This window comes from Muntiacus reevesi, chromosome 4 (genome assembly GCF_963930625.1).
Source record: "Muntiacus reevesi chromosome 4, mMunRee1.1, whole genome shotgun sequence".
Classification (NCBI taxonomy): Eukaryota; Metazoa; Chordata; class Mammalia; order Artiodactyla; family Cervidae; genus Muntiacus; species Muntiacus reevesi.
The window spans coordinates 86,305,330-86,320,728 of record NC_089252.1 but is presented as its reverse complement, the minus strand read 5'-3'; the positions used below and the strand labels follow the sequence as shown (position 1 = coordinate 86,320,728).

Below are 15,399 nucleotides of genomic sequence, written 5' to 3'. Positions count from 1 at the left end.
GACTAATAAAGAAGACTATTATTTTTAAATGGAAAGTATTTTTTTGCCATTTAAAATATCAGAATGTACGTACGAGTTTTCTTGGTGGTTGCATTCACTGTGGCACTGAAGGGACCAGTACCAGCGCTGTTGAAAGCCCGGACAGCCGTGTAATATGCCAGGTTGCTCCTCAAGCCACGGAGTCTGGCTGATGTCACATTTCCTGGCACTTTCAGTTTGCTCGATGATTCCTCTTCTCCTCCATCATTCCAGTACCTCACCTGGCAGACAGAAAGCATAAAAGATGCGGAGGGTTGACAAAACAGCATCCTTACATTAAATGATTTTCACTGACACGGGCACTGTAATGTAAGTACTTTATCAGTTATTCCACAAGTAGTTATGAAGGACCTACTATGTGCTAGATGGCTCAGTGATAAAGAATCTCCCTGCCAACACAGGAGATGAGGGTTCAATCCCTGGGTTGGGAAGATCCCCTGTAGGAAGAAATGGCAACCCATGCTAGCTAGTATCCTTGCCAGGAAAATCTTATGGACAGAGGATCCTGGCAGGCTACAGTTCATGGGTCTTTGCAAGGAGCTGGACATGACTCAGCATGCAGGCAACGTGCTGGGTGCTGCTTTAGGCTCACAGAGGTGAAAGAAAAGGGACCCCAGGAGGAGACAGATATTAAGTATGCAAATAAACCATATAAATTCAAAGAGTAAGTGCTACATGCTACTAGACCATAGCCTTATAAATGGGAAAATGAAGGGGAAATCTGCATTTTAATAGAGTGAGCTGCTCCTCTTTCTCAGGCCCTAATCAACCTGGCCCAAGTTCGACTCCAGAAGGCTGACAGCTATGCTTAAACTCTAAAGGATGGTGAAGATTCCTTCTATGAAGAAAGTGACTTGTTAGAGCAAAGACCATCAAAAAGCCAGGACTGTCCACTGGCCTGTCCTACAGTGATAAGTAAGTGTCACCAAGGCAGCCTGCGCAGGCAGAGCTGCTACAGAGAACAGGAATGCAGGTAGAAGGTAAATTTATGGATATATTGAAATATTTTATTTGTATTTCATTGTACTGAATTGTGTAATATGATCTAAGACTTCTTATAAATATATATATTTACATTCACAGTATAAAAATATAAAAGTAAGCTATGAGAGTATTTGATAAATTAAAGAAATAAGGGTAGAAGAGATAACCATAATAAGACATGTTCCCCAGTGAACTCCAATTTATGCAATGAAGTTTGGCTATGTTTGGTAGACAGTTTGTACCCTTCATAGGTTAAAAAAAAAGAGACAAAACCAACAGCAGCAAGAAAGTTACCAAACTATTCCTCAGGTTTTCCTGTGATATGTGCTCTTTGGTTTGATTTTCACTGTTCTACTTTGACAGCAAAATATGAAAACAAGAAACCATTTCTATAATTTGAGTAAGTAAACAGTTGCTTGAGCACCATGAAAACAGCAATCAAACCTTAGCCATCAGAGTCATCAAGGCAATACAGACTTGTGGGGTCTGTGAAAAAAAAAGACAGACAAGTCTCATCTTTGTAATGGAACCTCTGCTCAGCTCTGGCTGATGGGGAGAAGGTGGACTCAGGGTTTACAGGTCTTTTTATAAAGGCAAGCAGAAATCCTGCTTTTAATGTCAAATTGCCCTAAGTGAAGAGTTGGCTCCATCTTTTAAAAATAATGTGTGGACAAACAAAATGTGTTTATAGGCTGCATACAGTAAACCCATTTCAGTTCTCTGAGAAAAATACACCTAAAGTTACAGTTGTGTTTTGTTTTTTCTTTTAAATGATCAACTATAAAATTATTTCTTTAAAAAATTAGTAGTAAAATATAAAATCTCAGTAGTAAAATATAAAATCTCAGGTTTTTCAATAATAATCACAAAATGCCACAGTAATATTATGCTAGATAAATATTTTCCCCATATATATGCATGTATATTATGCATATATATTTATATTTATATCAATGACCTGTTAAATTCATGCAAACTACTGGGCTCATGGATAGGTGTATGTGCATTTTTCCTGGAAAGCAGTTGTCAATTTTCAGAAAAAAACTTGAAAGGAAGATGCAAGCCCAAGTGACTAGGATTAAACTGAACATGTAGTTCCTACAACTTTAAAGCATTAGATATACTAAAACTTGGGCTTCCCGGTAGCTCAGCTGGTAAAGAATCTGCCTGCAATGCAGGAGACCCTGGTTCAACTGCCGAGTCAGGAAGTTACCCTGGAGAAGGGACAGGTTACCCACTCCAGTATTCTTGGGTTTCCTTGGTGGCTCAGATGGTAAAGAATTGTCCTGCAATGTGGAAGACCTGGGTTCGATCCCTGGGTTGGGAAGATCCCCTAGAGGAGGGCACTGAAGCCCATTCCAGTATTCTTGTCTGGAGAATGCCCACGGACAGAAAAGGCTGGCAGGCTAGAGTTAATGGGGTCACAAAGAGTCGGACATGACTGAGTGACCAAGCATAGCATCAGTCAGTCAGTTCAGTCGCTCAGTCGTGTCTGACTCTTTGTGGCCCCATGAATCGCAGCACGCCAGGCCTCCCTGTCTATCACAAACTCCTGGAGTTTACTCAAACTCATGCCAGCACATACTAAAACTTGATGATAAAATTGTAGGGAAAAAAAAAGTCCACATATCTGATAGACTCCATTTACCATTCTCAAACAAAAGTACATATTTTTTTTATTAATTAGAAATAACATGTCAAATTGTCTTTTATAAAGTCACACCCAGTAAATTGGGGCTTCCCAGGTGGCAGAGTGGTAAAGAATCCATCTGCCAATGCAGAAGGTGTAAGAGATGAGCTCGATCCCTGGGTTGGGAAAATCCGCTGGAGTAGGAAATGGCAACCCACAACTGAGCAGGCACATGCACACATGCAACAGATGGCTAATGGCTACTGAAAACTCATAAATGGCGTCAGCCAAAAATTTCATTTGGGTTTTCCTATAATGTCTTACAGGAAAATGCAAATAAGCTTTTTTGACAACCCGATACATTCTAAATTCACCAACTGTAAGCAGTAGAGGTACTGCTAGGTTTAGATGACTCCAAACATAAAATGCTCTCCCTGCCCTTGAAAGCACTGTCTAGTTATTAACTAAGAATGGCACATAATTGATAATTTTAATAAAACATTATGGGCAACCTCAAAACTTGTGGCCTGGGATATAGCATAGATTGGGGAAAAGATCACATAATTATGAGCTTGAGTAAAGGTCACTCAACATGTGGAAGGGCAGAGGTCAGCTGAAGTTAAGTAATCAATCAGGATTCTTACATACTGGCCTCTTATTAGGTTCCAATCCTTGCATCCTTCTTCTTGTACTCAAATTACCTCAATATAAGTTGCCTAAGAAATCTCTCCTTAGAAGACTGATTTAAAGAACAGATAAAAACAAATTTCAATTGGCATACGGATTATCTTTTATAAATCAACTCATAAAAGGTGCTTGAAGGCTCTTCATAGCAGTTTCTGAAGCACTTGAAGCAATCTCTATGTATCAGAATGAGAGATTTATTTTTAGATCTCAGTTGCTGACAAGTATTATCAATATTTAATCGTAGAGAAAATTAGTGCAAAAATTGAGCACAGTATTAGTTCGAATTGATTATATGATCTTCTCAAATAGCATTACTTTAAAAGTTGGATAAAAATGCATATAACTAAAGCATAAAGAAATAAAGCAGTGACATATATATTTCCAAGTAATAAATCAGTTACATTTTGGTCAAAAATATTTATATGAGGATAGATACTTTTATTATATAAGTCATAAATTACTTATATTCTATAAAATTTTATTCAAAATATTTATATGAGGATAGACTATTTTTAAAGAGGGAAAAGCCAAGCATGAAAAGAGACCAAAAGTTCTACACCTGAGGAGAGAATGTAACTCCACACTAATTTGGATTTCCCAGGCACAACCACAATACAGGGATGAAGAAAGGAAATGGGAGGAACAAACTCTGAAAACACAACTGTGTAAAAAGAGTTAGTGTAACAATGAACATGAAGGCAAAGGATGAGCAGAGAAAGAAATACTACAAGAAGAGCTCTGCCGACAAGAAGCAGAGTCAGCGGACTGGGCCACAGGAGACCAGCTATAACACACTTCCCTGAAGTGATCTTAAAATGAGTATATTTAAAACGTTTACATTTACTGAAGAAGGGGCTAAATTTATGATATGAGGAGAGGAGACAAAGAAAAAAGATGGGGCAAATCTGAAAAATACCGAGTAGAATTCCAACCCCGGAAGAATACAGTGTTAAGAAAGAAATCAGTCCCAGAACTGAGCTGAAGGCTGGAAGGTATAGAACAATGAATAATTTCAGAACATGAAGAAAGAAACAAAAATTATGAAAGCCAAGTTAAGAAACACTGAGAATAAAACGAAATGTTCCAACCAGAGTTCCAGAAGGAAAAGCCCAACAATTAAAGGCAACAATTAAAGAGAAAATGTCTTGAGAATGTTCCAGACCTGAAGAAACACAGACGTTTTCGTGTGGCAGCTTCACTGAGTTCAGAACTGGCAAATATAAAAGGCAAAGCTACTCCAAAGAGAAAGGTGATTAAGACTGAATTGTGGCTCTTAACATTGTTTCATCACCTGAGAGGTACAGGCCACTCCCTTCATCAGTAGAAGATGACCCTGCCTTGGTTCTTGCTAGAGGGAGTGTGCCCCAGGGGTAGCAACTGAATTCCTCGGCACAGCAGATAGCAGGACGGGAGGATGCTAAAGTAGAATCAAGCACAGGAGGCAGATTTGTCTTGGTCATCACCATAGCTCTGCCACTCAGTACAAAGCTTGTACACATCAAGTACCCAATATTGTTTAACTTGTAAATAACTTAAACACATGCAGTTTACAAATGCCTCCCTCCTTCCCATCACAGAGATACAGCAGAAATATGTATCTGGTCTCTGCTGGAGTTTCCTGACATACACCTCCCTCCAAATTCTTAGGATGTCAGAAGTGATAAGTGTCATTGTATGCCAACGAGATATCTGGTGACTGTGCCTCCCTGGTTACCTTCAGGATGGAAATTGGTTGCCAGGGTAATCAACCTTGTAATCAGAGGGTTGGAACTTTGAGGCCCACCTCCTGACACAAGGCTTTAATTTACTTTGGTTAACTAACGGTCAATGATTCAATCCTTCCTTCCAATGAAGTGCTAAGTTGCTTTAGTTGTGTCTGATTCTTTGCAACTCTGTCGACTGTAGCCTGCCAGGCTCCTCTGTTCATGGGATCTCCCAGGCAAACTGGAGTGGGTTATCATTTTCTCCCCCAGGGGATCTTCCCAACCCAGGGATTGGACCCACATCTCTTATGTCTCCTGCACTGGCAGGCAGGTTCTTTACCCCTAGCGCTACCAAGCCTCCATAAAAAACTCTAACTGATGAGGTTTGAGGGCTTCCTAGTAACTGCACATATTGAGGTGCTGGGAGAGTGGAGGGCATGCAGAGGGCATGGAAGTCCTGTGCCCCTTCTCACGGACCTCACCCTAGGCATCTCTTCTACTTAGCTGTTCCTGAGTTGTATCCTTTATGATAAATGGATAATGGTAAGTAAAGTGCGTTCCTGAGTTTTGTGAGCCATTCTAGCAAGTTCTCAAACCCAAGGAGGGGTTTGTGGTAACTCCTTAGTTGATCAGAGGAGACCTGGACTGATGGCATCTGATATTTGTGTGTGGTGGGTACCAGTCTTGTGGGACTGAACCCTTAACCTGTAGGAAAGTCAAAGTGTCAGTCGTTCAGTCATATCCTACTCTTTTCGATCCCATGGACTGTAACCAGCCAGGCTCTTCTGTCCACAGAATTCTCCAGGCAAGAATATCGGAGTGGGTAGCCATTCCCTTCTCCAGGAAATCTTCCCGACCCAGGAAGGCTTGTAGTATCTGAAGCTAACTCCTCGTACAGTGTCAAAGTTGAATTGTATTTTGGGACACCTAGCTGGTATCAGGGGCTTCCCTGGTGCCTCAGACAGTTAACAATCTGCCTGCAATGTGGGAGACCTGGGTTCAATCCCTGGGTTGGGACGATCCCCTGGAGGAAGGCATGGCAACCCATTATAGTACTCTTGCCTGGAGAATCCCATGGACAGATGAGCCTGGTGGGCTACATACAGTTCATGGGGTCGCAAAGAGACGGGCATGACTGAGCGACTAAGCAGAGCACAGCTGCTGGTATCAGAGAACAGGCTGGTGTAGAGGAAAAAAAAAACCACATTTTTCATGTTAGAACTGTTCTGTGGATAGAACAGAGATGGATATTTTTTCCCCTTTAATTCACCAAGCTAGTTACTCAAGTCCTAATACTCTATGTGCCTACAAAACACTGGGACTCCAATTTCTTGATGAGATAATAATTTTTTCTTTAGAACCACAACACCATTTCACAAGCCAATATATTCTGATCTGGGTAGGTAAACAGAAGCAAACTTGAGGAATGTCAGGATTTAAAAATGCTCTCTATTCCTGCAAGTAATTTGGTTATTCCAAAAACTAATGTCCTTGCAGTGAGGAGTCCTTCATATTATGGCATCACAGATTTCACTTAACCTTAAAACAAAATGCAGTTTATAAAAATAACGTATTGAAAAATGGAACCTTTTAAAGTCATTAAAGTACAGGTATTAAGTCAGAAATGCAATTTTAATAGACTGAAATAATTTTGTGTATACTTCGAGATTTTCAGGGAGACAAATATTTCATCTCAGCTGCCAGACAAAACACATTTCAATAAATATCAGGCAGGCAAATGCATTCAATGGTGCATTGAATCCAGATCTAACTTCTACTCTTCTTTAGGGGTTCCCCAGCAGCTCTTCCCCGCTTGGCTCTCAATCCCTGGGGGGCTGACTTGTGAGAACTACATGCCAGGCTTTCTGACCCTTTGGCTTCTCACTGGATGAAGACAAGATGGAGCAGGATGCTGTGGGACCCTCCAGGTACAAATCTTTTCTGTGTCCCCTATTTCTTATTTGGAGAAAATAGTTTCATTTAACCTCCTTGACCTTCCCTGATTTCCAAAGGGCAGATTCAAATAGTTGTTTATCAGGAAAGGGAGGAAATGCAGAAACTAAGGAGAGCAGTAAAGAAATAACAGTGCATGGGAGTGGAGTGGAAGTGCAGGGTCCTTAAGAAATACATTTAACAATACCTCTGAATTCTTCTGCAGGAACTAACCACCATGCTTCCCCCCACCCAGGTGAAGGATGAGCACAAGATTCCCAGAGTACTTCCCTGTTATATCACCACCAACCAATTAGAAAATAGTCTGCACATGAGGAAGGTAGATAAAGGCTCTAACCCCCTCCACAAATGATTCTCTCTTTAAAAACTATCACTGTCGAAGCTAGACCTAATTGATATCTATAGGACATTTCACCCCAAAACAATCAATTTCACCTTTTTCTCAAGTGCACACAGAACCTTCTCCAGAAGAGATCACATCCTGGGCCATAAATCTAGCCTTGGGAAATTAAAAAAAAATTGAAATCATTCCAGTCATCTTTTCTGACCACAGTGCAGTAAGATTAGATCTCAATTACAGGAAAAAAATTATTAAAAATTCAAACATATGGAGGCTAAATAATACGCTTCTGAATAACCAACAAATCACAGAAGAAATCAAAAAAGAAATCAAAATATGCATAGAAATGAATGAAAATGAAAAACACCACAACCCAAAACCTATGGGACACTGTAAAAGCAGTGCTAAGGGGAAGGTTCATAGCATTACAGGCTTACCTCAAGAAACAAGAAAAAAGTCAAATAAAAACCTAACTCTACACCTAAAGTAACTAGAGAAGGAAGAAATGAAGAACCCCAGGGTTAGTAGAAGGAAAGAAATCTTAAAAATTAGGGCAGAAATAAATGCAAAAGAAACTAAAGAGACCATAGCAAAAATCAACAAAGTTAAAAGCTAGTTTTTTGAAAAAATAAACAAAGTTGACAAACCGTTAGCAAGACTCATTAAGAAACAAGGGAGAAGGACCAAATCACCAAAATTAGAAATGAAAATGGAGATATAACAGCAGACAACACTGAAATACAAAGGATCATAAGAGACTACTACCAGCAGCTCTATGCCAATAAAATGGACAACTTGGAAGAAATGGACAAATTCTTAGAAACGCATTTTCCAAAACTGAATCAGAAAGAAATAGAAGATCTTAACAGACCCATCACAAGCAAGGAAATTGAAACTGTAATCAGAAATCTTCCAGCAAACAAAAGCCCAGGACCAGATGGCTTCACAGCTGAATTCTACCAAAAATTTAGAGAAGAGCTAACACCTATCCTACTCAAACTCTTCCATAAAATTGCAGATGAAGGTAAACTTCCAAACTCATTCTATGAGGCCACCATCACCCTAATTCCAAAACCAGACAAAGATGCCACAAAAAAAGAAAACTACAGGCCAATATCACTGATGAACATAGATGCAAAAATCCTTAACACAATTCTAGCAAACAGAATCCAACAACATATTAAAAAAATCATACATCATGACCAAGTGGGCTTTATCCCAGGAATGCAAGGATTCTTTAATATCTGCAAATCAATCAATGTAATACACCACATTAACAAATTGAAAGATAAAACCATGCAGAAAAAGCCTTTGACAAAATTCAACATCCATTTATGATTAAAACTCTCCAGAAAGCAGGAATAGAAGGAACATATCTCAACATAATAAAAGCTATATATGACAAACCCACAGCAAGCATTACCCTCAATGGTGAAAAACTGAAAGCATTTCCCCTAAAGTCAGGAACAAGACAAGGGTACCCACTCTCACAACTACTATTCAACATAGTTTTGGAAGCTTTGGCCACAGCAATCAGAGCAGAAAAAAAAGTAAAAGGAATCCAGATAGGAAAAGAAGTGAAACTCTCGCTGTTTGCAGATGACATGATCCTTTACACAGAAAAACCTAAAGACTACCAGAAAATTACTAGAGCTAATCAACGAATATAGTAAAGTTGCAGGAAATAAAATTAACACACAGAAATCCCTTGCATTCCTATACACTAACAATGAGAAAACAGAAAGAGAAATTAAGGAAACAATACCATTCACCATTGCAACAAAAAGAATAAAATACTTAGGAGTATATCTACCTAAAGAAATAAAAGACCTATACATAGAAAACTATAAAACACTGACGAAAGAAATCAAAGAGGACACAAACAGATGGAGAAATATACCGTGTTCATGGATTGGAAGAATCAATATTGTCAAAATGGCTATACTACGGCTACCCAAAGCAATCTATAGATTCAATGCAATCCCTATCAAGCTACCAACGGCATTTTTCACAGAACTAGAACAAATAATTTCACAATTTGTATGGAAATACAAAAAACCTCGAATAGCCAAAGTAATCTTGAGAAAGAAGAATGGAACTGGAGGAGTCAACCTGCCTGACTTCAGACTCTACTACAAAGCCACAGTCATCAAGACAGTATGGTACTGGCACAAAGACAGAAATATAGATCAATGGAACAGAATAGAAAGTCCAGAGATAAATCCATGAACCTATGGACACCTTATCTTCGACAAAGGAGGCAAGGATATACAAAGGAAAAAAGACAACCTCTTTAACAAGTGGTGCTGGGAAAACTGGTCAACCACTTGTAAAAGAATGAAACTAGAACACTTTCTAACACCATACACAAAAATAAACTCAAAATAGATTAAAGATCTAAATGTAAGACCAGAAACTATAAAACTCCTAGAGGAGAACATAGGCAAAACACTCTCTGACATAAATCACAGCAGGATCATCTATGACCCACCTCCCAAAATATTGGAAATAAAAGCAAAAATAAACAAATGGGATCTAATTAAACTTAAAAGCTTTTGCACAACAAAGGAAACTATAAGCAAGATGAAAAGAGAGCCCTCAGATTGGGAGAAAATAATAGCAAACGAAGCAACAGACAAAGGATTAATCTCAAAAATATACAAGCAACTCCTGAAGCTCAATTCCAGAAAAATAAATGACCCAATCAAAAAATGGGCCAAAGAACTAAACAGACATTTCTCCAAAGAAGACATACAGATGGCTAACAAACACATGAAAAGATGCTCAACATCACTCATTATCAGAGAAATGCAAATCAAAACCACAGTGAGGTACCATTACACGCCAGTCAGGATGGCTGCTATCCAAAAGTCTACGAACAATAAATGCTGGAGAGGGTGTGGAGAAAAAGGAACCCTCTTACACTGTTGGTGGGAATGCAAACTAGTACAGCCACTATGGAGAACAGTGTGGAGATTTCTTAAAAAGCTGGAAATAGAACTGCCATATGACCCAGCAATCCCACTTCTGGGCATACACACTGAGGAAACCAGATCTGAAAGAGACACGTGCACCCCAGTGTTCATCACAGCACTGCTTATAATAGCCAGGACATGGACGCAACCTAGATGCCCATCAGCAGATGAATGGATAAGGAAGCTGTGGTAGATATACACCATGGAATATTACTCAGCCATTAAAAAGAATTCATTTGAATCATTCTAATGAGATGGATGAAACTGGAGCCCATTATACAAAGTGAAGTAAGCCAGAAAGATAAAGACCAATACAGTATACTAATGCATATATATGGAATTTAGAAAGATGGTAATGATAACCCTATATGTAAAACAGAAAAAGAAACACAGATGTACAGAACAGACTTTTGGACTCTGTGGGAGAAGGCGAGGGTGGGATGTTTTGAGAGAATAGCATCGAAACATGTATATTATCAAGGGTGAAACAGATCACCAGCCCAGGTTGGATGCATGAGAGAAGTGCTCGGGGCTGGTGCACTGGGAAGACCCAGAGGGATCAGATGGAGAGGGAGGTAGGAGGGGGGATCGGGATGGGGAACACATGTAAATCCATGGCTGATTCATGTCAATGTATGACAAAAACCACTACAATATTGTAAAGTAATTAGCCTCCAACTAATACAAATAAATGAAAAAAAAAAAAAACAAACTTTCACAGTTGAGCAGAATCTTCAGAATCAGTTTGTGGATATGAGTTTCCCCAGGTTGCTGGTCTCCTGAATAAAGCAACCTTTCCATTCCTACCATCACTTGTCTCTTGAGTTTTTGAAAGGTGAGCAGCCAAACCTGAGTTTATAAACAGAGAAGCCAGGAGATGGGCTGGTGCAAGGCGGGGGTTTTTAGGCTCTCAATGCTGAGTGAGTCACAGTTTGGTAAGAACAATATTTGCCTAATAACACACCTTGCTTTGTTTGGGCAACCCTCACTCACACACATACTTACTGCTCTCTCCAGCGTAACAAATCCTTCCATTACCTCCCAACAGTCTGCTTTTTATTTACTCAATTCATTTTTTGCTGGCTTTCTATTTATTTAAAAGGACTTGAATTGTCTCTATCCAATTTTCCTATGTACCTGTGACTCATCGTTCTAGAGTGAAGTTAATTCTTTGCCTGACTGTAAGGAATCAGATTGCTTCTATATGTTTTCATTTGCCAGTAGAAATTTCATATTAAAAAAAATTCAAATATTTAACATCTTTTCCTATTCTAATTAAAATGATGGGAGCTAAATATATTCCATACAGCTATTTACAACAGGAGGCTGAACAGAGAAGTTTCAGTCTGGCCTTCTGTATACATTTTTAATTATATACCCCTGCCAACAACAACAAAAATCTACTAGGTCCCCCGCCCCTTCACTGCCCAAGTTATGTTCCTCTGTCAAACATTTTTTTTTAAAAATCTACTAGCTTCCCTCCCAATGTAATATTTCAAAATGTTTCACAGGTGGCTGAGTGGTAAAGAATCTGCCTGACAATTCAGGAGACCTGGGTTCAACCTCTGGGTCGAAAAAGATTCCCTGGAGTAGGAAATGGCAACGCACTCAAGTATCCATCCTTGGGGTAACAGAGTCTGACACAGCTGAGCACCCACATGAACATGCACGCACGCATGCACACATACACACACAGTATTTCACAATACAGCTTTTCCCACTGCTTGTCAAGATTATTCTCCTAAGTTTTATTTTCTCAAGACACAAAATGACTGTAAAGAAATGGACTGTATATACCAAAATAGAACTCTGGAGCTTTTGTTTCTCAGGCACCTACTATCCATGAACTTAAACCATCTGTCTTCTCTTTATCTTGTTCTTATCAGTTGTTGCTACAAAAAGGAGCACAAGAAAAGATCTGAGCCTGAGTATTGTGGTTAGAAGATGAAATAAATTGGAGCCCAGGGAAATGAGCTCCTCAACGACTTCTTGGTCAAATCAGAAAAAAAAAAATTAGTCTAGATGCTAATGATGATGTGTGCTCAGCACGCCCCATGGCACATGATCAACCCCCACTGAGATGAGAGGAAGGCAGGAGCTATTAACAATTGTGAAGATATATTGGTGAAACTGCAACCCAGAAAGTTAGCCACACGACTGCTAATTAAATACTCAGCTAAGTCATTTATTCTTCCAGGTTACTGTTTAAATCATTACTGAGACTATGAAAATAGGTATTTCTATCTTGGCACAATTATATACACTTTTTCTTAAGTTGTCGCAAAGAATGTATCTTTCTCTCAACTTGTTTCTTTCTTTTCAAACACACCAAACCCTTAGGGGCTTCTCAGGGGGCATTAGTGATAAAGAATCCACCCGCCAATGCAGGAGATTCAAGAGATGAGGCTTCAATCCCTGGGTTGGGATGATCCCCTGGAGGAGCAAATGGCAACCCACTCCAGTATTCTTGCCTGGGAAATCCCACGGACAGAGGAGCCTGGCGGGCTACAGCCCATTGGGTGGCAAAGAGTCAGAAACCACGGAGCACACCCAGCACAGCGCACGCCCTTGGGGGAGAAATTGTCACTAGTTGTTTCCTTTCAATACTGTATTCGGGCTTTATGTGGATGTTATGTTTGCTCCTCTTTATAGGGAAGATGCTATAATTAATGCAAGGCAATTTCCATTTGCTCATCACTCCCTCCTCTTTTTTGCTCCCCTTGCCAATGGCAACACCAGTGGCAACACAAATAGTACTGACTTCCATACTCAAGATTGTGCTATGTGTTTCTACACCACTTCACTGGTTTTCAAAATTTTCCTTCCAATGAAATCTTATCCCAAAGCCCAATATGCAAAAACAGAAAAGTAGAAGCTCCCAAAGTCTCTTTGGCCCATTTTCGCAATGGCTGCTTTATCTCATTTAAAACTTCTCCAATGATGTGTGAGTTATTTACTATTATCTTTATTTTAACAGGGCCTTGGAGAACATTCATCACATGCTCAAGGCCACAGAGCAGTAAGATAATGGAGCTGAAATTGCATTTATTCAGTCACTATGAGCTTTCTGCATACTTCCTGTGTGCTGGATACGACTGCTGGCACCTGGGATACATAAGTGAGCAAATAGGCAGGGTTTCTTGTCCCTGATGGAGATTATATTCTACTCTAGTGGATTTGAATGCAGGTTTGTTTAATTCAAAAATGGTGTGAACTTAACAAGATCACTATCCTGGAACTACATGGATTCTTGGCTTTCCTCTCTTGTTCAATCAACCTTTCTTTCCTGACCTGAGCCACAGCGGTGTAATTCTCTTTTCTTATAGAGTTGCTTATCTGGATGACTCCTGATCTGCTTAAACTGACATATTCTAACATCAACCTCTACCTGCCCTCAAGCTGTCAAACAATCACCAGTGACTGGTAACATTCCTGTGGCCCTTGGAAGCCTACAAAGCTCATTTATATATAGTCTCTTGTTTATTTCTCTTAATTATTCCACAAGCTACAACCAGGTCAGGAATCATGCCCCTGTCATAGAGTGTACCCTGGAGAAGGAAACGGCAAGCCAATACAGTATCCTTGCCTGGAAAATCCCATGAACAGAGGAGACTGGTGGGCTGCAGTCCATGGGGTTGCAAAGAGCCGGGAACGACTGAATGACTAACACACACTGAAATAAATACACCACAGAGTTTGTAAAGGACAAAGCTATTGAATGCGGGAGGTGTACCTCAGTCTCCTGTTGGAGGGATGTACGATGAGCTCATTTATTTTCTCTAAGTAAATCTGATTTAACATTGAATTTCATATCCTGCTTGACTTCAATCCCTCCTGGGGTTCCCTTCCCAAAGCCTTGCCAAGATAACTTACTGTTACATTGTTTGATCCCTTTAGGCCCAGCAATTCTGCCATGCTGGGGGAATAAGAAGTCCTTGTTGAAATATAGGAAGCGCATCTGTTCCCTTCTGTGGTCTCCCCATCACCCTGGGCACTGCCAGGGAGAAAGTGATAGCACCCATGGGACTTCGTAAGCCTAAGATCTTTGTTTCTTCCAAAATTTCCTGAAATTTCTCTTGCATTTTTTTCTTCTGTGGCATTTTCTCTCTCCCCACTCTCTAGGATACATGAAATAATCGGCTTACAGGCCTGAGTTTTGGTAACAAAGCCAGGAAGGAAGGAATTTCACAGGTAATCCCATCTTAATAGCTGTCACAAACTCTCCTGAGGCAAAAGAGCTTGGAGTTGAACTGCTTGAGAATATTTACTGGGGAGAAATCTATAAATTTATGTCTCAAAATTCTTTGGGAATATGACTCATGCTTCTTCATTGGTTACTAACATGAGCCAGAAACTGTGAGATGCACAAAGACCTAATCACAGCTTATGCTCTCAAATTCCTAGTTAGGTTAGGTCCATTGTTCCCATTCTGCAGGTGATGAAAGTAAGGCTCATAGAATTTACATCGCCTTTCCAGCTAGGTGAATGGCACGGTTGGAATCCGGCACAGATTTGACCTCAGAACTATGGTATTACATCTGTGCTCCTTCTATCCCATCTACCTTCCCTATCAACGCCACTTCTTTAATTATTGGGGAGCTACTATTGGTTGCCCATTATCTTTCACTGCTTCCATTCACTGTAAGGGAACTAGAGGAATTTTTCATCCAAATGTTCCTGGCTTCCTTTACTAGGCTAACCAAGTTGCTCTTCTATATGTATGTGGTGCTTTGCTTCTTCAATATCATTTTGCCTTAAGTCAGAACAGTTCTGTCTGTGATCAAGGGTCACTGTGTCAAGACCAGGGCCTCTTATACACACATGTGCAGGAAGATATTTCCCTATGGGTACTCACTAAAAATTCATATTCACGACAACTGTCCCTAGATGTGTGGGTTCCGTGGGTCCAGGGAGGATTCTGGGGACTCATCTTCAGCAAAAATTCAGGTAATTGTGGGAAAGGTAGCCTATGGTGCCTCCTTTGAACATCACTCCTCCAGCCTATCCTTTCTTGACTTTGTCATTTGTGCTTACTCAAGTCACTGCTTGTTTGGTTACAAGGACCCAGAACTCTTGGAAGCCCACTTG

The 15,399-nt window shown here is 40.0% G+C and overlaps 1 protein-coding gene across 1 annotated transcript in view; it reads right to left on the bottom strand.

The window, feature by feature from the left end:
- Positions 1-15,399, bottom strand: part of CNTN3 (contactin 3) — a 392,050-nt gene that overhangs the window by 23,145 nt on the left and 353,506 nt on the right. The window contains exon 20 of the mRNA XM_065935286.1: positions 74-260. Coding sequence (XP_065791358.1) covers positions 74-260 — 187 coding nt within the window. The remainder of the gene's footprint in view (positions 1-73; positions 261-15,399) is intronic.